Source organism: Pongo pygmaeus, chromosome 6 (genome assembly GCF_028885625.2).
Source record: "Pongo pygmaeus isolate AG05252 chromosome 6, NHGRI_mPonPyg2-v2.0_pri, whole genome shotgun sequence".
Classification (NCBI taxonomy): domain Eukaryota; kingdom Metazoa; phylum Chordata; class Mammalia; order Primates; family Hominidae; genus Pongo; species Pongo pygmaeus.
Window position 1 is genome coordinate 126,404,639 of NC_072379.2, and position 23,823 is coordinate 126,428,461.

General features: G+C 33.9%; 1 protein-coding gene across 9 annotated transcripts in view; it reads right to left on the reverse strand.

Annotated features, from left to right (window-relative positions):
- Positions 1–23,823, reverse strand: part of ZNF800 (zinc finger protein 800) — a 48,603-nt gene that overhangs the window by 19,023 nt on the left and 5,757 nt on the right. For 5 of the 9 annotated variants that reach the window (XM_063667804.1, XM_063667805.1, XM_054497021.2 and 2 more), the window contains exons 3-5: positions 22,830–22,925; positions 13,920–14,063; positions 10,075–11,767 (exon numbers count right to left, since the gene is read on the reverse strand). In XM_063667804.1, the coding sequence (XP_063523874.1) occupies positions 10,075–11,767; positions 13,920–14,063; positions 22,830–22,925 (1,933 nt within the window). Of the gene's footprint in view, positions 1–6,791; positions 8,552–10,074; positions 11,768–13,919; positions 14,064–22,294; positions 22,517–22,829; positions 22,926–23,823 lie in introns of those variants that run through there. The other 4 variants (XM_054497024.2, XM_054497025.2, XM_063667806.1 and 1 more) reach the window with 2 other exon arrangements.

Below are 23,823 nucleotides of genomic sequence, written 5' to 3' on the forward strand. Positions count from 1 at the left end.
AACTTCTGTGTATCTTGGCTTTATCACAGATGTTACATTTGACTTTTCATTTAACGGTTGGATTATTGCCAACAAGAAGGCAACGAACATCAAATGGCAAAGCAAGATAACCAGAAGCTAAGTGCTAGAAAGTATTTCAGAAAGAAACCGATACAAGTTCAGTGATCACTACAACAGTAATAATATTTACTGAGCTCTTCCCTGAGCCAGGTATTGTGCTAAGTACACTATACACATCATTAAGCTTTTATAAATTCCCACAATAAACCTACCTATAAGGTAGTTTCTAATATAATCATTTTACAGACAGGAAAATTGAAGCTTAGAAAGATTTGGTAACTTGCCCACACTACACAGCTAGTAAGCAAAAAAGCCAGGACTTGAACTCAGGTCTTCTTGACTCTTAAAAATCCGTGCTTTAACCACCATATGATTGTTTCCCCCAAAAGAATGGAATGATGCTAGCCACATGATGGATGCTCGATAGTGTCTGTCACTGAAGGAATGAATGACAGGATATAAAGCAGCCATTGCACAGTAAGCCCAAATGTGGAAAGCACAAATAGAAAAGCAGAAACAATACTTTGAGGATTCACTAAATCACCAATTCAAACTGTGCAGCATAATTGTGGATGTCTGGAAAATAGCAGCAACTGACATGGTGGCCTAATATGCTGCTAAAAAAAATGTAATGGCTCTTTCTGAGGGAAAACTTTAGGCTGTCTATGAATCTACAAACCCAAAGAAGGAAATGTCATCAGGCAGTTTAGAAAAGGAACTGCAGATACTGATCAAAAGACTATTTTCCACATTTTCTCAGTATGGAAAGGATTGCTGATGCTGCATTGACCTAACAGTCAAGATCACAACTTGCCTTTCATTCTGTCACCTTTCAAAAGAAAGAAAAACATGTATACTGGAAAGCTCATCACATTTTAGGACTATCGTCTTTTAAAAGATTCCCACCAAAAGATTCCTTCTATGGGGCCCAGGGCCATGTTTTATGCCACTGACTCTGCCATCATGATTACAAATGACAGGACCAAGAGAGAGCAACTGTCCCAAGAGCAGCCAATCTACAGACTGGCCAGCAACCTATGAAGGGGACTGACATGAGAGATTTGCCCAACAGGCAATGAATCTAACTGGACTTATTAGATTTCCTCTTATAGAAGACTGAACTCAAGCTGTACAGAAGGGGAAAGTAGCTGAAAGACACAGAGCAGAGGGCGGAACGAGGCAGTTAAGACCATATTGAGAAGATACAAAGTGAGGTAATTTGTTCAAAACAAAACAAAGCAGAGTCCGAAAAGGGCTAACAGCAGCAGAGAAGCAATACTTCTGCTGCTCAGAGGGCAACATCCAGACACTAGAGTTGCATTGATTTTTTTTTTCTAATTTTCTAACACCTACCTAGTTGAAATCTGAATGGTGAAGCCGATTTGTACAATTACTCTTGGAATCCTATAAGGCCTGGTCACTCATATCTCCCATATTTCCCCAAATAAAGTCGTCTAATAAAACTCCCCTTAGAAGCTACCAAGTAAAATTCTGTGCTTGCAACTCAAAAAAAGAGCATAACATAACATTTGTATCTATGGGTACATATGCACTCACACGCCTCCAATTAGATGACATGGCAAGCTGGATGGTGGCTGGCAATCCAAGCATTGTGGATCTGACTTCCATCTTGCAGCATTTGTGGTTTGAACACTGTGTTACTTACCACTAGTTAACTGTTCTAGAGAGAAGGGCCTCTATCCTGAACCTTAAAAATTAACATCTCCTACCATTACAGTTGTGCACTTCGAAATTAAAAAGATATCCAGGGCAGTTAAACAAAACCAAAAACTCCTTTAAAAGTTTCTTGCCCTTATATATGTGTAAATCGGTTTGTGGCTGAATTTTATGGGAAATAAGTGAATTTGTTCTCTTAGAATCACAATAAACAATAGCTGATTAGTCAAGATGGCCAGGTAAAGAAAGGAAAAATCAGAAAACTAGGAAGATGTTTTGTGGAAAGTATAACTTCTAAGTCTGGAAAATTATTCGTAAGTTTCACTAAATGTGTTGTTGTTTAATCTCTATGGGCCTCATTACCCTATCATCCTCTCAAAGCCTACCTATACAAAGAAAGGAGAATGAGGCTAAAAAATTCTCAAACATCCACAAATGCCCAGTGCATTGCATCACAAGGAATTCGATATATATCTAATAAGCAAGAGGCATGCAAATGACATGGCTACTCTCCTACAGAAGTTTACATAAAACTACCCTAACATCTTCCTCCCTAACAACTTCTATGTCAAAATTGAAGGAAACTACATAAAAATTATTTCCCTAAAAGTCCTGGGTGGTTCATGTAATTCAACCATTTGTGCACACTATGTTCCTAATGTTTCACTATTTTTTTCTTAGAAGAAAAGTATTCTTTGCTTTTTCTGTCCATCTAAAATAAAAGCTGCTAGTCACAACTAGCAGGTACTTTAGGGTTCAGTACACCAAAGCAAGAAGAGTTTCAACTGTTTTTAAAAACACCTTTGCACAGCTGGGAAAGTCTGACTAAAAGCCACAGTTCTATTTCTCAGAGCTAATTTATTTTCAGGAGAGTCCCACAAACAGACAGGATTAAAATCCAATATTCAAAACTTAAGTTGTAATGAAAGCTAAATGCACCTAAGGTTCATTTTGGTATAATAATTTCTCATCTGAACATAACATCATTACATACTCTTGTACTGAAAATGTTGCCAGATTACACAGGGCAGGACAGCCAGATAGGATGCTCAAGCATCCAAAGACAGGTTGTTTTGTTTATTTTGGCTATTTTTTCAATCACAACATTCTACTGTTTAAACATTACAATGTTTTGCATCCCAGGAATATGTTCTCGCTACCTGACACAAGCACTTGAGTATCAGAAACATAAAGAAGCTGCACAGGTATAAGAACACCAACATTAGATCTGAAGTTCAGGATGTAAAGAGTCATCCAAATCTAGGGACTCAAGGTTTTCTCTGGAGATGCAAATTATACTAGTCCCTAAACACTGACATTTCTAAAATCGTCACCTTATCATTTAAAAAGCCAGATCAAAAACAGTCAGGTGTGAGAGTAAACTCTCAGCAGATAACTTAACAGTACTAGGGCCTTAGCTAAAATGTGGAGTACTGCCACCAATGACAACCATTGACAGGACTTTTAATAATTGCCATTCTCTTTTTATCTCTTCATGACACATTCACCAAAGAAATTTCTGATACAGCCCAAATCGTGCTCTCCTGAAGAATCTTTTATTTCCATAATTGAATGCTTCCTTTCAAGTAGTACTACATTGCTACAAGTTTTGTTTCATCAAAATATTTCAGCAATGTTATCCAATTAATATTTGCTTCATGTCAGTATTTTACACATGACCAAAAGTAAAACTATTGTGTGATGAGACAAATAACTAATGCAAATGTTGAGACATATGTATTACTCTGGGGAGAAACCATAAAAACAAAGCCTAACTGAAAATCAACGTGCTTAAAACTCCCTAATGTCTTTTTCAAAGTAAATGAAAAATGTATGAGAATGATATACTACTAATACCTGACTAGAAGAGAATTAGCAGCAAATAATATAGTTGGTTGCCTTCACTGTCCCAATTAAATTCAAAATCAGCAGATAAAATTAGATGTGCAGCAATAAAATTCTCTCATCTAATGCATAAATTTCTATCCATTTAAATAGGTAAAAAAATTCCATATTTGAATACGTTGTGCAAGTCACTTACAGCAATATTATATAACATTTATTGTGATATGCCAGAAACTATTCTAAGTGCATTACAGGTATTTTTCATTTTATCCTCAGAAAAATCTATGAGGTAAGAAATAATAGCCCCATTATAGATAACTATAATCCCCCAATAGGTAACAAACGCACAGAAGGTTTGAGTAAACTTACACAAGGTCTCACACAGGAAATAATTTACGGATCCGAAAATTTCACCAACTAATCTAGTTCCAGATCATTACATTAAGCCGACAAAAAGATAATGTAGTAAATGTGCTTTGCAAATACTAAAATGTGCAAATGTAAGGTTGCACTAAGGGCACAGGTTTTGTCAGATCTAGTGTAAGTTTCTTACCAGCTATGTGAACCTAAGTAAATCACTGAACTTCTCTAAGTTTCTATTTTCTGTTCCATAAAATAGGGATAATGAAAGAATAGGTTTTACTTCATAGAGTTGTTGGTAGGATTAGGGACATTATGCATGTAAAGATTTAGCAGAGTGCTTGGCATATAACAAGCATGCCATAAATGTTCATTATTATTAGCTATTACTAAGAATTATCTTTCTTTTTTATAAACACAACACTGGTGAAATTTCCTAAAAACAAGCGAAATCCATCAATATTGAGAAGACAAAATGTTAAGACTCGAAGTCTCAAAATACATGGTGTACAATTTAGAGATGGAAAAGGTTTACTTGCCTTAATACCATTATCAAATATTTATTTAAAGTGTCTTTGTATACATGAAAATGTGCTAGGCACCGTACAAAATTATCAAGAGAGTCCCCGACATCAAAAATACACAATCAACCAAATTAATTCTGCTGAGTGGACACAAACACCAAAACCTCCAACTTTCGGCATTTTCTCAAACAGATGCACCTATGGTATGCTAGGTCTCTTTTTGTTTGTGGTGTTGTAGTGGTGAAAATATGTAGAGGAAGAGGCTTGAAAATAATAAGCCTCCCAAATTTGGTGTGGAACGATAAAGATTCAGGAGGAAATGAGCTGCATTTTCCACACTCTTACCCTTCCAAAAAACACTTTAGCTATCTTGGTACTAATGATTTCTATAAACTAGAAGAAAAAAAGGCAAGGTAGGAGCTGGAAGCTCAGAGGACTAGGGTATAGAAACAATTTAGGAGAAGAGAAATGAATTTGGAAAGTTAGAAAAGCCAAAATAATTGTAGGTTTTAAGTGAGACATGTTTTTAATCTGCATTCTACCATGTGTTTAATGCCTCAAAAACCACAGAACAGCTATTCCTGAAATTGCTGATCCTTATTCCTTTTCAATACCAAGGATCCCTTTAGCTCTTAAAGTCAAAGAGAGATGAAAGGATAGCACAGAGTACAGAAGGATTTTGTCTAACAGCACAGCCAATATCCTGCTGCACATATCTTAGAGCTTGGCTTCAGATCAACTGAAAGCCATGGCTAAATCATAATCCTGATCATCTATGGATTCCATTAGAAAAATAACTTCTCCAACTCCAAACTAAGGATCTAGAATACTTCAATGGGTCACTGCAGGAAACCTGGAAACATAATTTCCAAAATTTTTGAAGCATCTCTATCTCATTTTCAGAAGTCATGCTATTTGAAGAGATCTTTTGCAACTTCACAACAGGGAATGATAGTCACTTCTACCTATATCCACATGTATTTACCATAACACCTATAGGGAAACTCCTCTTTCTATACCCACAGCCTCATGCCATAGCAAAATCATTAACTCCCCACTACTGCACCCATAGGCTCTTTAATGCAAACTGAGTAGAACAGACTATTTATTGACCATAAAGTAATATAATAAATACATTCCTAAAAAATCTGAAGGTACATTTCAACAACTAAAGCAACCTGTGTCAACCAAAAACTTAATTCACATATATGAAACTAGACAAAAAACTAAAACATAAGAATGGGTAATGCGTACATTCTTCAAAGGTTTTCTTCTTAAAGAGTAAAGGGGAGGGGGAGGGAATGGAGACATAAACCAAAAAAAAAAAATAATGGTTGTTGTGTATTCAAGGCATGTCTAATGAACACCTGCCCAATGTCAGCTATACTTCAGCTCTCATTTGCACTATTCAAACTTATAAAGTTGAAGTGCAACCTACACCTGTTGTTTCTCCTCTCCCACCACACTTAGGAATGGAAGGTGTCTTTAGGAAGGAAGGTAAGTTGAATTCTATAGGAAAACTCTTAATTGATCAAATAGCAGCAAAGGTAGATATAATTTATAGCCAGATAGGTCTTATATAAAATAAGCAGTTTCTGATGGCTCTTTGTGTGCTTTAATCCTCACTATAACAATACAAAGCCACCTAAATATGTGTTATGTAGCCTACATGCAGAAAAGCTTCTGGCACAAACTTCTTAGGCCTCTTCTCAAGAGCCTTAAGCCTGAGCCCCTGAAATGACAGAGCTCAAGTCAAATCAGGAAGGATGAAGACCAGAAAGGAATATGAAGAACAATACTTTCTGGTCACTTGTTTGTTCTACCTTTCTAAACTGGTCCTAGTTCAGCTTCTCTTATATATGCCATTATCCATTAATTCAGCTATTATGATAAAATGTTTCCAATCTCTCTAATTTAGGCAAGTACTGACACAGTGCTATTTTTCCTACATGACCCAGATGAAATCTTTTGACAGCCCTGGAACTCTCATTTCTTTCCTCCTCTAGATTCCTATTCTGTGGCCCCAGAATTACTATGGAGGAGACACACTGTGAATGGTCCTGTAGAAACAGGTGGGTAGAGTAAGGGAATTCCAGCAATGGGCTCCCCTCCTCCAACATCAATTTTTCTTTCTTCTCTATAGTATTTAACAAGCAAGCAGAGAGGGAAAGGCTGGCATACAAATGAGAGGATGCTGCAAAGAGCAACCCCAAGCTTTTTAGGAATCCTCATATCTTTTCAGGGGTTATCAGCATTTATCTGGAAAACATCTTTGGAATATGTCTTGTGTGTAGGAATGCATAAAAGATAACACCTTGCAAAAGTCAAACATATAGGTTTAATAATGTGCAACTAATGAAGATGGCTTATAAATGAAATACCACCTACACATTTAGTTCCCTAAATATATTATACTATTAGTTATTAAAGTTAGAGCTATAAGTACAAATTTTCAATATGTGGGAAAGTAAATCTGTTTTTAAATTAAAGAGAAATTATTACTCTATTTCTTAGAAATAAAACTATCAGAATATAATTCAAGTGTAGCTGCTCATAGTCACTGAATAAGTTTAAATTTGATAATAAAACATTTAAGTTTCAACCAATGCACCTTTGCTGAAGCACATTTAGCTGAAATAACTTCGAGTCTGGTTTATTTCCATCACATATAGTACATTTTTCCAACAAGAGCATGTACATTCAATATAGAACATTTCCAGCAATAGTTACAGTCTTTCTAGTTTCCTTTCACAGTATATTTTAGTGCAAAGCACTGGGAAGGTAAATGTTTTTCTAGCTATAGAATCATTTTATTAAGACCTTGTGGATCTTTAACATTTTAAAATTTTATACAAAAAGTATATAGATGGACAGGGTCCCTCCTAAGTACAGGTGTGAACCTATATAAAAACATGGTATATTTTCTGCTGTACCTTTTATAATTTGACACAAATAACTAAAAAATAAAATATTCCCTAAAAAGTACAAAATATTGATACACAAAAACCTGCCCAAAATTTCATAAAGATAGATGTACTTCTGTTTTTCCTAAAATCTTGATTACAAAAATGGACAAGAATTCATCATTTTCTAAATTTTACAGTAGGAATCAAATATTATCTAAAGTGGTCCTTTAAGATTTTTCTTGGGAGAAAAAAAAATCAGGGCTTACACCCGCATCTTCCTTTTGTAGCAATATTTAAGGAAATAAACTAGTATCATAAGAAGTGGTTGTGCATGGATTGTCTGCATCCATAAAACATCAGTAAGCTATTTATTACCTTCATATTAACATTAGTAAATGTGTGGTCTTTAAAAAAATAGGAACTGAAAAATAAGGTTGCATCTATCATTAAAGTGCTTTGTATAAAATTTAAAGAAAAATAGGGGAATGTTTAATTTTCATAAAAACCTACGTTTACAAGTGAAAAATGTAATGATCCATGCATGAAAATGAACTGCAACTTTCCTGTAGTATATATTTTAGGATGAAACTTTCAAACACTTAAGTGCTGGAGAACAAGCTAGAAATAAATGGATGTAAAAATAATTACAAATATTTAGTAAGCTAAATATTTATAATGTGTTGATACTATTTTGTCTTTTGTTCCTAACATACACTCACTAGAAAATCATGTATCTATACAATTCAGATGAAATGTTGCCAAATAAAGAGAAACAAAATTAAAATCACTAAGATATAAAGTCTTTGTCAATTAAAAATTGATATTTTCTTCAGGTTGTTGATCATTTAATCAACAAATTGTTTATAAAACAAAATTTGTAACATTTTTGTAGAAACTGTAGACCAAATGCACAAGGTCAAGGGTGGTTAGCTGATGGACTGTGATGACATGTAATGTCACAGCTACTTGAAAGTGCTGGAATAGGCAGTGCCTTAGAAACAAGTGGTTAGATGGTTATTATTTTAGTCAGGAAACAGCAGTTATAGTTGAATATTTAGAAAAATGTTTTTCTTTTTTTCCTCATAGTACCATTTGAAGATGTTTAGTGGTTCTAACACCAATTTAAAGTCTTTCCACAAAAATGAACTCCAAACCTTTTCGTACATCACTTGAAGTTATCTGAGGAGAAATGGGAATAAATGAACACTTTTGAGTTTACTAATAAAACCTTGTTTTTAAAACTATGCAACAGTAAATTACTTCTAAAAGATGGTTTCATCTCAAGTTTTCCACACAAATAAAAAAAGTGTGATAATCAAACCACAACATTTAACCCTCACAGCACTCAAACTAATATTTTGCTTTAGAACCTGAATCTGAAACTAATTTAATACTCATTAAATACATTAAATGCCTTAATACAAGGGACACAGGTATAGAAGGTGAACTTTTAAAATATATATAGACTTGCGAAAAGTATAGGGAGTCTACTCATTTTATATTGCATTTTTAAAAAATCTACATTTGTTCCAAAACCTTCTTTAACAAGTAGTATTTTTTGGCCAGGCACAGTGGCTCATGCCTGTAACCCCAGCACTTTGAGAGGCCGAGGTGGGCAGGTCACCTGAGGTCAGGAGTTCAAGACCAGCCTGACCAACATGGTGAAACCCCATCTCTACTAAAAATACAAAATTAGCCGGGCGTGGTAGTTCATGCCTGTAATCCCAGCTACTTGGGAGGCTGAGGCAGGAGAACTGCTTGAACCCAGGAGGCAGAAGGTGTAGTGAGCCGAGATTGCACCACTGCACTCCAGCCTGGGCAACAAGAGCAAAACTCTTGTCTCAAAAAAAAAATAGTAGTATTTTTCTTTCTTCCAAATATGAATTTTACTTTTCTTACAACACACAACCACAAAAAAAAAAAAAAAACCCTAGTTAATAATATTAACTATGTTAAAATGATCACCAAAAAGTTTATTAAAAAGAGAGGGAAGCATTTGGGACCTAAATAAGCATTGTTTCCATAGATCAAAATTAAAAAACAGTAACTAACACACACTCCCAAGGAGAAGGAAAAAAAAATCCAAACTTCTATTTACCAACTTTCCCCCTTTGCCTGGAAGCACTATGTTAAAAGTAAATGATAAATGCTAATCACTTTTAATTCAATTCGGGGATTTTTTTTTTTCTGAGTGCAGCACTTTATTTAGCCATCACAGATTAATTTTTACAATAATTACAGTGCCTCAAAAGATTTTTTCCTATAATTATCGCCTTCACAAGTTCATTCTAATATATTTAACTTTCCTACAATTCATTAATTAGTAGACTAAGTCACTGAATCAAATTAAACCTGTGCAAAGTTAGTTAAACAGAAGACTTCTATTGTAAACATAAGCCAGTATAAATGTATATATTTTACAACATTAAAAGGAAAGCACTGACCCTGTGCCATCTACCTATAACTACATTGCATTGTCCTGTGGAAGATAAGTTCTGAAGTTAACTTTTGTTCCCAAGCCACTGGAATAAAGGTCACTGAAGAGGTAAATGCAATATGCACATTACTCTTGCAGTTCCCATTGCCATGAGATATATGGAAGCAAACATGTTAAAATGGAATCAGCTATAAATTATGGTCAAATGATTTTTTTTTTTAGTTCGATGGGGGGAAAAAAGCAAAACTCTGTAACTGTTCCTCACCAGACAAGAGCCTTAGATCTTGTACTTCGGCCTTTGGTTTTGTTTCCTTCAGGTGAATTGGAAGCATTTGCCTTATGAGTTTTCTTATGATGTTCAAGATAAGTCTTTTTGGCAAATGCCTTTCCACATTTATTGCATCTGTGAAGAGAAAAGTTTTTTGTGACTTTTACTTCAATACCGACGTCAGCTACTTCATACTTTTTACTAGGAGAGTTAGAAGTGCCATCATGTTTTGAATCACTATGTTTTCCTTCGTCCCTCGAAGGGCCTCTTTTTGCCACTTTATTTAGAACAAAATCAATAGGCTTTTTTATAGCTCTGATCTCTAAACTGGCTGTTATTTTCCCAAGATAACGAGATGACTTTTTATGAACCACAGTTATATGTCGTATCACATCACGCTTCCGACGAGTTTCATAAGTGCAAAGAGGACACTTGTAGAATTTAACATAAATGTTATTTCCATCTGTGTGCAACTCGATGTGTTTAGTCAAGTTCTGTTTGGAAGTAAACTGACGTTTACAAAGTTTACAGTAAAGTTGCTTAAAGTCAAAGCCAGCTGAAAGTTTTGGTTTCCTGGTTTTTTGCTGGCCACCTGCAGCCGACGGACTAGTTGATTTAGGGCTTTCAGAGTCTTGTTTAACTTTATTTTTCTGTGCTGCCGGTGTGTTCTTTTTTTCATTTGAATGATTTGTTCCCTTTAATTCATTCTGTGGAGAATGGGTAATGGAAGGGGGTGAAGATTCTACAGAATCTGCTGGTTCAACTTTAACTTTTATTTCTGAACTGTTGGCAGTATTATTAGGGCCTTTTTCTCTTTTAGAGTTTGTTCCAGAAAGAGTTATCTTGTGGACAATTTGCATATGTCTTTTAAGCATTATTTGTGAACTATATTTCCTCTTGCAAAGGAGGCATTTGCATGCAGTTAGATTGTATTCAGCCTTTGAAGACGACTTTTGTTTTCGAGTCTTAAAAGATTTTTTAGGAGAAATAGAATCCAGGAACAAAGGTTGCCCAGGCTTTGTTGCTATATCAGGAGTAATTGAATCCCTCCTTAGTCCTCTATGAACTTCATCAAAATGCCTCCTTACATTCGCTTTTGTAGCGAATGATTTACAACATACTGGACAACTCCTACTTAATGGAACTAGAACATTCTTACTGCGTCCTTTAGAGGATTGGTTTGGGTTCTTTCGTGTTTCAATGTACTTTTTTAGTTCTTCCATCTTTTTCTTGTGTACTTTTCGAATGTGACGGCGAACACCTCGTCTAGAATTGAATTCTTTTCTACAAAGACAACATATCAACTGGTGACCAAAATCAGAATTGTCAGAAGTTTCCAAGTCAGCCTGCGACTCCTGAGGTTGTTCATCAGATGTAGGTGCAACTTCATCTGTAACAATCTCAACAGGAGGGGGCTCTACAGTTTCCACCTCTGTATCTGTAACCGGTACTGTTTTTGACTGTTCAGTGCTAGTTTCCTGTATTTGAACTTCGGTTTGTTCAGGAGTACTGCTTGACTCTGTGACTTCAACAGGATTATCGGTCCTCGAAATATATTGAAACACTGCATTTTGATTAGTTTCTATGGGTTCTAGCTTAATAATATATTCTCGTTTGTCCACACTTGGATATATGGCTTCTAGGAGATCATTTATGGCTTGGCTTTGTTTATCATTTACATCAGGAAGGTCTGTTAAGGAAAAAACAACATTTTAATCTGAAGTAATTAGCCTGCTGTAGCCCTCTAATATTTTAAGATACATTATGAACCTCTATCTCAGAATCTATCATATTACCAGTTTATTTTTATAAGAGCATTATCTACTTTTCAGTATTCTACAAAGATAAAGACTAGTATTAAACCAAAATTTCCTTTAAATTCTCATCATGATACACAAAAATGTTAAGGAACATATATAATCTGAAGGGCTACTTTTGCTTCAAATGCCCTTAATATAAAATATATAAGCACTTAGGTGTCCTAAATAATAAAAATGATATTTCATATTTTTAGTCTGAATGTTTTAGACTAGCAAAGGCAACTCAAATTCTCGTAACTCGATTGATAAAACAGCATGAAAAATGTTACTACATAAACAAAAATGGTATTTTTTAGAAAACATAACAGCATTCCTATTAACTTAATCCATAATAGTCTAATCTAATCTAGTTTATTTGAGCATCTTATGAAAATGAAAGATTTGTAAGCAAATATGTAAACATAAATGGGATGATGTGTAGAAGTATTTGCTAAACTCAGTCCTATTACATGTCTTCTTAACATGACACAATTTTACTAAAACAAATGATTAAAAACTATACGGATTTATTTAAAAACCATAGGTAGTTTTATTTCCTTGTACAATAATTACACCCTTTACAGGCAATCACCTATCCTATTGTAACAGAGTTGTCTAACACTGGTTAGGTTTCCATGTATTACTACTCTAAAATCTAGCTACAAATTTAGTACCAAATCTGGTATCTATACCAATCAGGAAGTGATTCATTATAGCTCTTCTAGTCTATTCATCTGTCTTTTAAGATGAATAAAGTAGTGTCTATAAGAAAAATACTTTCACAAAAGTATTTCTAGAATGAGTATTGCCAAGGCAAGTGCACAATAATCTAGCAAATCCATTTACCATTTCACTCTATAAGTTAACTCTACAACTAAAAAATAAATAACTACCAAAAGACAAACTAATTTTCTACTAGTATTTTAATTAAAAGTCTAGATTTGAAATGAATCTCTACAGACTGCTTTTTAATTTATATCTCAATGAGAAAATAGCAAGATCAAAATAGTAGTAGGAAATATTTCCAGGTAAATATAAAATTTGTATTTAATCAATGCTCTATAATATACTTTAAGCCAACTTCATTATAATTAAAGCCATACTTATTTGGAGATTGTATTTCATACCAATCCCAAAAAGGTTAAGCTGAAAAATGCACAGAATCCACAATACATCTATGGTATCAGACTGACAAAGTAAGTTCTATATTTTGTAAGTCAACAAAGAGTTAAATCCCTAAACAAGAAATAATAAGGTAACCCAATATTGAATTTTTTAAAATTTACATTAATTCTTTGAAGAAAGAAAATACGATTAGATATACTGCCAGCTTAATCACACAGAGACAATACACTGCATTCAAAACAAACATTCTGTTCCAGAAAGACTTTATATTAGTCTGCTATCTGCCTTTATCACATAAAGTTATACTGGATCTCAAGTCAGCCTGTAACATAATGTAATTTCTGAGAAAATGACTTATCTAAATTTTTCTGAAAACAAAACTGATCTTCAAATCAAGACCTAGAAAATACTAGAAAGATTAATAAAGACTTTTTAATGCTCTCCACCATTCCCAAGAAATGAACAAATTTACCTCATCCTTTGCTCTTTATTCCCAACCTTTTCATTTACTTAAGGGAAATCTAAATAAGTGATCAATCACATCTGGTTGCAAGTTGTTAAAGAATAAAGAAGTAAAAAGTAATATAAACTAGAAAATCCATTTATGGCCCATATAAACATTCTAAAACAATATCCAATATTTTAATACAAATAAATATCCTCTTAAATCTAACCTCTTATATGTCATCTTTAGGAAAACCCAAGTGGAAGGCATTGATATGAAAGTACCTAAGAAACTGAATGTAACATTGAGTCAAGTATTTAATTTTATTCTCCATCTCCATCTAAAAATTATCTGTAACTAGACATCATTATCAAATTATCAGTAACTAGATACCATTTTAATGCAAATGTATACTTGCAGTATAAGAATACTTAGCTGTAAAATGCATAACTGAATATATGAATAAAACTTACTGTCATCCATCTGGAGACTTGGTGGGCAGTAGAATTTTTTATGGGTAATTAAATTTGGTAATCCTCTGAAGAGACTGCGGCATAACTTACATTCAAAAATAGTGTCCACATCTTTTAATAAAATATGCTTAAGTTGTTTAGTTCCTGAGAGAAAAAAGAAAAGAAAAACTTAACACAAAAGGTAACTTTAACATGCACTTTTAAACTGGACAAACACTGTTGACAGACCAAAAGTGCAGTTACTCTTTGAAAACAAAATATAGGCATTGCCAATTTCTACCACAGTATATTTAGAATTAAGTTATAGACTAAATTCTAAGTAAAACCCTACTATCATTTGGAAATCAGGACAACTAAAATTGATGCTTTGTTCCCACTTCAGCAGCCAATCAATTCTTGATATATCCCAAGGCAGTGGTTCTGACATGAGGTTAATCATTACAATGAGCTGGGAATAAAGATGTACAAAGCCCTCCCCTAGAGGTTCAGATTTAATAGATTTGGAGTAGGGCAGAAAAATTAAATGTTCCCCCATTATTCTCTGGCAAACTTTTTGGCTCGTTCTTTCAAGCTCTTTTCTGTATTAGGAAGTAAGCAAGGAGTTTTTCAATACATTTTCCCCTTATTCCTTAAAGAAGGTCAAAACTGTATTACAGGACTGCCTGTGACTTTTCTTTTTAAATTCAGCTCAAATTACTTCAGGTTCTGGGCCAACACGGGATTATGGCTATTTAGCGTGATTCTCTACAAAGTAGAGATTCTTTGTCTATACTGAGACAAAATTTTGAACTTTGCTTACGCCTCTTGACAGCACTATAAATTTATTCAAAGCCTTTCTCCCTTAAAACACCCCAATTACAATTAATTAAGTATTGATACAATTACTAATTTAATGCCTATCTTCTCTACTAGATTATACACCCCAAAGCAGCCAAGAATAAGCCTATCTTATTTACAAGTGTAACGTATTCAGCTCTTATAATGCTCAAAAACTATTTGTTAAAGAAATGCTACTAATCTAGGGAACCTAAGTACTATGAAAGAATATCTTTAGGCAGAGAAAAAATAAATGGTAAAAAGCACCTGATCTTTAAAATAAAAACATCCACCAGAAATAAAATACAAACAGAAGGTCTTTAGTCACTACTTTCCTACAGGTCTTTGCCACAGGTAAGGTGGCAAAACTGATCTGCAGTACTTTACTAATTAATGTACCTTTACTTTCCTCAAATTAAAACTTTTTTTAAATGACAATATATTGACTTGAACAGGAAAAGACCCAAGTACCCTGAAAAATATCCTTAAGACTGTCTAGGTGCAAAGTGTTGTGTCATTTAAGAAGCATTTAACCATCTATTAAGCTCTGGGACTACTAAAGAGTATAAACTATCTTAGAAGTATAATTAATATAGTAGGGTCTATAAAAGTTAAATAGCCCAGATTCAATCTTTTGCAATCTGTTTACATTTAATCTTTGAAGTGTATTTTATCATTTTGAAAACGATGATAAAATCATTTCCCCCACCCCCACAACATACACACACAGAGAGACAGACAGAGAGAGAGAGAGAGAGAGAGAGAGAGAGAGAGGGAGATAATTATTGTTGATCCAAGCATTCAAAATTCTACTGCAAAAAAGTTACCAGGTTATCACAACTTTACTAAGTCTTGAGAGATTCCAAATCTGATATTATCTACTTGTGTGTCCTTAAAAAGCTTCATAATCTTTATACTTTGGTTTACTCATGTTGTAAAATAGAACAAACCTAACCAAACCTAAGTTGAAGAATTATTAAAGAAAATATGAACCTAAATCCCAGTGAAATTATATACTTGAGTTTCTACTGGAAAAAATGTATAGAATAAAATAATTTCTACCATTTCCCAAATCCAAATCTGTGTTTACTCCACTAGTCCTTATTACCACAAAATCAGAAAACATAAATTTAAAAAGATTCAGAGAATAGCCTGTGTTATTCTTTACATAAAAGTAAATTCTCATATATATATTTCTGAAGTCCATTTCACATTACAAAATATCTTGGCAGCGGACTGCTAATATATTTAGTTCATAGTTAACTTCATAAGTGAATGACAAACTATGAGAGGTAGACTGATTTTAAAAAATGCTTTGGCTAAGCCTAATTGACCTATATATATTTCTCAGGAAGTGTAGGTGAGTATAGTAGCAGTGGGAAGAAAACAGGAAACTTTTGCACACTGATTCTAAACTACAAAACCTGCTAGACCCATAATACAGATTTAATTCTGCCTTTAAGAATAGTCAAAAAAGATTGAAGAGGAACACCAAAATAATGTGAACTAGGTTTAACTTAAGAATTCAACTTAAGATTTAAATAGGATACATGTACATGGCTGCAGATTTAAAGCATAAAATAATCAGTCTGTAAACAACATGAGGTTATACATAAAAAATAGTCAAGTGTAAAATATAAGACTGCATCCCTAAATCAGACATACCACTTTGCCTACCAGGTTCTCAATCACAGAAAAATAAAGACACTATCAATTTCTTAATTAGTCCTAATTATACGGTTAAGTTATATTCAGTAGGGACTGCATATTTATTCTCAATAAACATCCAAAAAAAATATTTGCCTCTAACCTTAACTAATCAATCTTAATTATCAATCACAAATGCTTCCCCTTACCCCCACCCAACCCCCCACACCCCCCCCCACACACACACACAGAGGGAGAGAGAGAGAAAGTGTGTGTTATTGTTGATCCAAGCACTCCAGATTTCTTTCAGGTCCACAGATACATCAAATGTTCTCTTTCCCTCACTTTTCAGGCCTTCACCTATGTTTTTTCCTCTCTGACTATAACACTCTCCCACTTTCCTGATCTGACTCACTTCTAACAATCCTTCAGATACCAGTATAGATGTCACTTCCTCCAGGAAGCCTTCAATAATCAACCTCTTCTCTGTTTTTTGTTGTTGTTGTTTGTTTGTTAAAAATTCTTCACCTACACTCTCATAGCACCCTAGACATCTATACTAGCTTATCCACTGTTTTGTAATTAATTTCTTTTCCATATCCCCATTAAACTGGAAGATTAGAACAGAGTAGATATCTCTGATGCTCACTGCTACCCCAGCTCTCAGGATAATGCATGACTGACATTTGCTAAAGGAAATACTACAGAGCTCTATGTATTAAAAAAACCTTCTCTAAAAATAAGAAATTTTAAATCTATGTGAAGTTAACTGAGGAGTCAAAAATGAGACTTTAAAACTTTTCTAATTCCACTTACATATTTAACAAATGAGAAAAATAAGGTGTGTCTCAGTCCACAAACAGAGATAATGAAAGTTTTTCCCTTAAGTTTCAGACACCATTTAAGATTTTGTTATTTTTTCCCATGGAGACGGAATGGCTTTATTCAAAGTCAGCTACCATTTTCTGATTGCTCTGCTCACTTACAATTGGACACAGCCAACTGTAAGTGCCTCTGTCAACAGCTAAAACTTCCTGTCACCTGAGACAACAGACTAGGTCATCTAGACAGCAACATAAAGTTCCTCCACAGCTCTTGATGCTGAGAAACAGACAGCCATGCTGACTTCCTTCTTCTTTTCCTATACTGCTCTCTTTCTTGCCTTAGGGTTTTAAATTATCTTAGAAATCACCACTTACTGCTTACATAGATCAGTACCTTTCAAACATCCAGCCCTCCAAAGGAAAGGCTTTTGATAGCTAAAGATTAATGACTGTATACTCCAGATTTTCACACGTAATAGGTGCTCAATAAAAATTACTTAAATTTCATCAAGGGTTTATCTTGTGTTATTCTTTAATGGCAAGTGCATTGCATGTACTGGTGAAAACGTTTAAAATATTTTTTCAAATGGAATCAGTATTCAATTTTACATTGGGTTGGATGGCAGTCACATTACAATATGACAATATTAATTCTAACTCTTCTATGCTAGACAAAGACAAGGTTTCATTTTCTTACTTAATGCACTGACATTTTTGGTCAACGCCCATTTTAAGTGATGACAAGAATGCTTCTTAAATGGTATACTGCTTGCTTACTATTGGCTCAAATATAAACTCAATCTTCTTTAAGATGACCACTTAACTACAATATCATCAAAACACTGCAAGTAAATAAATGTATGTTCCTCATCACAACTCCTGAAGGAAATTTCTTACTGATCATCCTTAACGTAAGGATTCAAAGATACAAAGAAAACTTAAGAAATTGAAAGTTTTATCCTAAAACTATCACCAATAAGGGTTGGTTAAATATATACATATGTTAATTATAGAGCACTGCCACATACCACAATAAACGTGTAAGTAGAATAAAATTATCTTAGGACAGTGCCTACTTGGGGAATCTTTTAGTTTAATCTAACAAACACTTATTGAGCACATATTAAATACCAGGTACACTGTTACTCATTGGAAATATGAAAGATACAGTCTTTCCCCCACTGAGAAACTCACAGACCAATATAAATGGCTGTTGTCTTGGGAACGTAACACCAGATGACATGCTTTGAATATGAATGTAAGGAAAACAAATCTACTTTTTTCTTATTAAAAAAAAGTCCCATTTTAAATTTCCTATAACTGCTATATAACAACAACAACAAAAAAAGCCATCACAGGTATGGCACTCTCCTATGTACCTCAGAAAAATCACGTCCACCCTACGCTTTGCCTTCAGAATCAGGACTGAAGCATCAGCATTCAGTCAGAGCTTAAACTAATTGCAATTAAAGTTGTTTTAAGGAGGAAAAAAAAAAAAAGCCTAAGTTAAATGACCAAACCCAAATTTAGAAAGTTAATGACAGCAAACATCACATGAAGCTAACTCTCATTTTTCATTACCATACAATGAAAGTTACAATTTATTCCTCCCTAAGAGTCACAAAAAGAGTTCCCTGCACGTACCGCTCTAGCATATTCTACATGTACAATCTTTTTTCTACAAATTATATATTTCTCTTCTTACAATATTATATATTTCAAGAATTTAAAAAGAAGATGTCGGCTTCATATTAAAGACCAGTCTTGAATACCAGACAAAATGATTATCCTTTTCTTTTCCCCTCATTTTTCTCTTTCTAACCATAGGGGCATTCCACAGTTCCTTTGCCTCTAGCAGACAACTAAGAGATTCTGAAAGAATATTGAACTCAACTAAACCAATTTAATAAACACATAAAAGATATTTAATAAATATGTAAAGGTAGCACACTTTTTATCTGCTATTTAAAATTTTGTTTTGGTTTGGGGAGAGAGGTCAAAGAGGAAGGAAGATAAACTGAAAGTGTTATAGAGAGGAGGGAAATTTGAAGACACCATATTAGAAACATGATCCTAGCAGAATGACACAGCCAAAACAAGACTACACAAAGGGTATAAGGCACAGTCAAGGTAGTACAAGAAACCAGGGGTTCAGAGCAAACAGCAGGTCTCAAGTCAGCCAATCATCAGGAATTTCCAAGTGGAAAACCTACAGCTGCAAAACACGCAGCCTTCTTAAAAAATGAGGCATCCATCTCTGGACTGATGTCAACAATAAATAGTTGAATCTACAGTTAATAAAGCAAAGGTACACAAGAGTATGTAGCGTCAGCTACCATTCGTGTTAAGAAGAAAATGAGGGATATATGTTTGTATATGTATAAAAGGTCTCTGGAAGAAGACACATAAGCCATGTAGCAGTGTTGCCTGAGCAAAGGGGAACTGAAGGACAGAATAGTACAGAAACTTATTTTTTCCTCTATACCCTTTTGTACTTTACTATTTAAAACCACAGACACATATTACTTATTATAAAAAGAAAAACCCATTTAACTTAATTTGCAAGTTAAGCAGACTAATAAAGATATACCAGAAGTCAGTAAGAATTTGTAATTTAAATCCAAGAAAACAGTTCAAAGCAAAAGCTGAAGTGTCAGGCAAACAGGATGGGTTAAAACTGGTCAAGCAGTCAGTATAGCACACATCAAGCGGTGGACATTAAAAATGAGTCAACTCCTTCATAAGACAGAACCTTTTATGAACTTACAGCTTGCATAGGAATTAATACCTGGTCATAGACAGCCCAGTGTAGGCAGAAGGTGAGACACAAAAGGAGATGATACAGCAGTTGAAGATAACTATCTAAGCTTGAAGATAAAGGTAGATAACCTAACATATTACTACTATTCAACCTGATTTATACCCTATAGGTTAACAAGAGCAAAAGCATGGACTTTAGGGTTCTATCTTCAAATATCTGTCAAAGATACATAGCACCACCAGGACAGTTCTTTAAATGCAATGTGTGTGACCTAATTGTAATGGAAAGAGCCTAGAAATAGATGAGTCGTTGAGAGTGTGCTTGGGAATAGAGTGGAATAGGAAGAACAGAGCCTCAGAGCTAGAAGGTATCTTTGTCCCAAAGTTATACAGTCCAGACTTCCGTACCATTCTCCCAAGGTTTTAGTCAGTCTCAGCTTAAATGCCTTAGTGCTAAAGAAGGGCTACCATAGTAGACATTAGATTAACCAGAAATGCAAGAGACTACTATCTTGAACAAATTAAAATTTCTTAGTTACAGGATACATTAATGAAGTAAAATAATTCTTTTTTTAATCCAAAATTAGTTTCTTTGTACCACTCAGCATATTTCTAAATCACCTCTAACTTAAACTGTTGGGTACTCAGAAAATTAAAATAATAGTATTTTCAGAATTTGCCTAAATAAAAAATAACTCAAAAGGCAAATTTGCTGATACCATTTTAAAAAGAACGCAGTTCAAAACATCAACATAAAATGGCTTTGGAATTTTACCATTTCAAATTACCCGTTTCATTGCCTCACTTCTTTAGCTCAGAGAGTAAAAATATGACAAACACAGAGAACACATATGATCACAACACAATAAGAAAATAATTAATTTAATCTTTAAATATTTGCCTTCTAAAATTAAAAAAGATTTTTGGAATCTTTTTTAATTCTGTAACCACACAGATTTTGGGTACAGGTTCTTGTTGAAAAGGCGGTTTTTTAACAAGTCAAAGCACTTATGACTTAACTAATTCTAATTTCTTTTTTTTTTTTTTTTTTTTTCAGACAGAGTCTCGCTCTTTCGCCCAAGCTGGACTGCAGTGGCGCTATCTTGGCTCACTGCAAGCTCCGCCTCCCGGGTTCACGCCATTCTCCTGCCTCAGCCTCTCAAGTAGCTGAGACTACAGGCGCCCACCACCACGCCCGGCTAATTTTTTGTATTTTTAGTAGAGACGGAGTTTCACCATGTTAGCCAGGATGGTCTCGATCTCCTGACCTCGTGATCCGCCTGCCTCGGCCTCCCAAAGTGCTGGGATTACAGGCGTGAGCCACCGCGCCCGGCCTAATTCTAACTTCTTAATTTAAAAAACTATAATAAACTGACACAGTATAACTTCATTAATTCCAAATTAAGAATTTTAAAAAAGAAACCTATAACAAGTAATATTACTAAATATGAAAAGCTATTGCTGTCATTTCCATGGTATGAGAAAGAACCAAAAAAACCCTTTAATCTCTATTCTAAAAGAAGCTAAAACAAACAGAAACCATTTTTTCTGTTATGCCAGAAATATAAATACTGTCCCTAATAAGTAAAATTCTATTTTAATTGAACTTATCACAAGAAAATTTGACCTGTAAATTATCTGTTAGTCGAAGGCAATTATCAAAAGTAAAAATCAAACAATAAAAAATCCCTAAAATAGTTTATACCACCATCCAATATAAGGATAGGCACTTGGTATACAAGCAATACTTCCTAAATTAAATACAGATAAAAGCAATGCCATGAGTACTACAGATGAAAAGTCTAAGAAATGGATCTTTTGGAGAGTCAGAGAAAAAATAAATGTTTTAATTTAGATTCTATTTCTTAGAATCCTAAAGTAAAGCAAATATATGATTTCCCCGTTTATAACAATTTAGAAACAAGCATCTCAAAAAATCTCATGAATACAAAACAAGTAGTTACATATGAATTATTTTTTCCTTTGAACCTCAGAAATTTTTCATTAAGGTAGTTAAGATTTAAAATAATGACAAGGTATTCTAATCCTCTAAGTGTCCGTCAGTTATATTTATTTGCTTGTTCACATCTGAGTGAATACTCTGTAATGTCAGAGAAGCCAAATACACCAGGGGTGGACAAGTGGATTACAGGAATCACAGCAACCTAACATCTTACTGACAACACAGGGGTGCTAACAGTTCCCAATCATTTCACATGTTGTAAGTAATACCTATTTTAAAACACTGGATTGCAATTACACAATTATATTTATTATAAAGCTAATTCTTATTATCAGCTAATGAAAATAATATCTAAGCAAATCTACCTGAAGATATCAGGGCTGGAATATTGTCTTTCTTCTATCTTGTGCTCTATTAAAGATACCAAAACTCCACAAACTCAAGGGTTAGGGAGAAGAAGGTGAATCACACAAACATAAATAAGGTAATTAACCTAGAACAAATGACATCTCAGACATTCTGAGTAATCTATTGTACCAAAGCTCATGAAGACCCAGAATAATTTACTGCCTTTTGAGAGTTTACACAAAACATGCCAAAAGATATCAATGGATCTTTAAGAAGTGCTTTACCAGAAAATACACCACATAATATATTTATTTAAATCATACTAAACAAATTTATTTTAAAATTAATATACCATATATAGTACTGAAGAATAATCTCTAGACCAAGTCAATATTTATACATCCACTTTTTTAAAATATGAAAATTTTAAATATTCTATAAAGAAAGCCAACATATACATTTTAATGTTTTTTAAAAATTATTTCTAAGGACTTCTAGGTAGTTTTTAACTACTACGTGAAGATTGAAAAATATATCCTAAAACATTCATACCTGATCGAAAGCACTCAATTATTTGTTGAATACCAGATTTGGATGTCTGTAGTGGTTGCTGTAACAAAGGAGGATCTCCAGGTTCCAGGATATAAACTACATGGAAGACAAACACCCACCCCAATCCCCACAAAAAAAGGGTTATTTAAATCATTTACTATTAAAGTAAAACAATGGCTTTCTACAATTACATTAAGGATAATCACACTTGTGCCCGCACACACACACGTATATATAATATGTAGAGATATATATAATTAACCATCATCTTTGTAAGGCAAAATGAAACAATGGAGAAAAAAACTAAAACTATTCTCAATTAAAGGCTAAATTAAGGCTACTTAAGGCTAGATATTAGGTTTCAATACAAAGACCTTACTATTTTGGTATTATTTAGTACACATTCTTCATGTTTGCCTTTTTATTCCCCTGGAAGAGGAAACACTATATTTAATCAAAATTCTAAGGCAATGGTGGCCTAGCCACACTTCATAAACCATTCCAAAATCCTCTGGATAATCTGGTATAACTCTGGATATTTATGAGCAAAATGTCAAAAATCACTGCCTAAAGAAATAACTGAACAAGTGCACAATGATGGATGCAGAAGAATGTTCACTGTAGTGCTCTGCAGCACTGTATATAATTGGGAGAAATTTCAAACAACTTAAAAGTCTCTTAATAGTGACCAGATTAAATAAACTATGAAATGTCCATAGGACAGACTTTTTCATGGCTGTTAGAAAGCATGAACTAGTTCTATGTGTATTCACAACAAAGGATGGCAATAATTGTTAAGCAACAAACACACGTTATAGAATATGATCCCATTTACATTAATACATAGGTAGATGCAAAAATATATAAATTTTATATATATTTGTATATATGTATAAATGCTGTTACGGTGGATTTTCAGGGATGTTTGCTTTCTGCCTTACACTTCAATGCTGCTTCAGAGTCTGGCTTTTAGAAGTACGCATTTTAGAAAGGA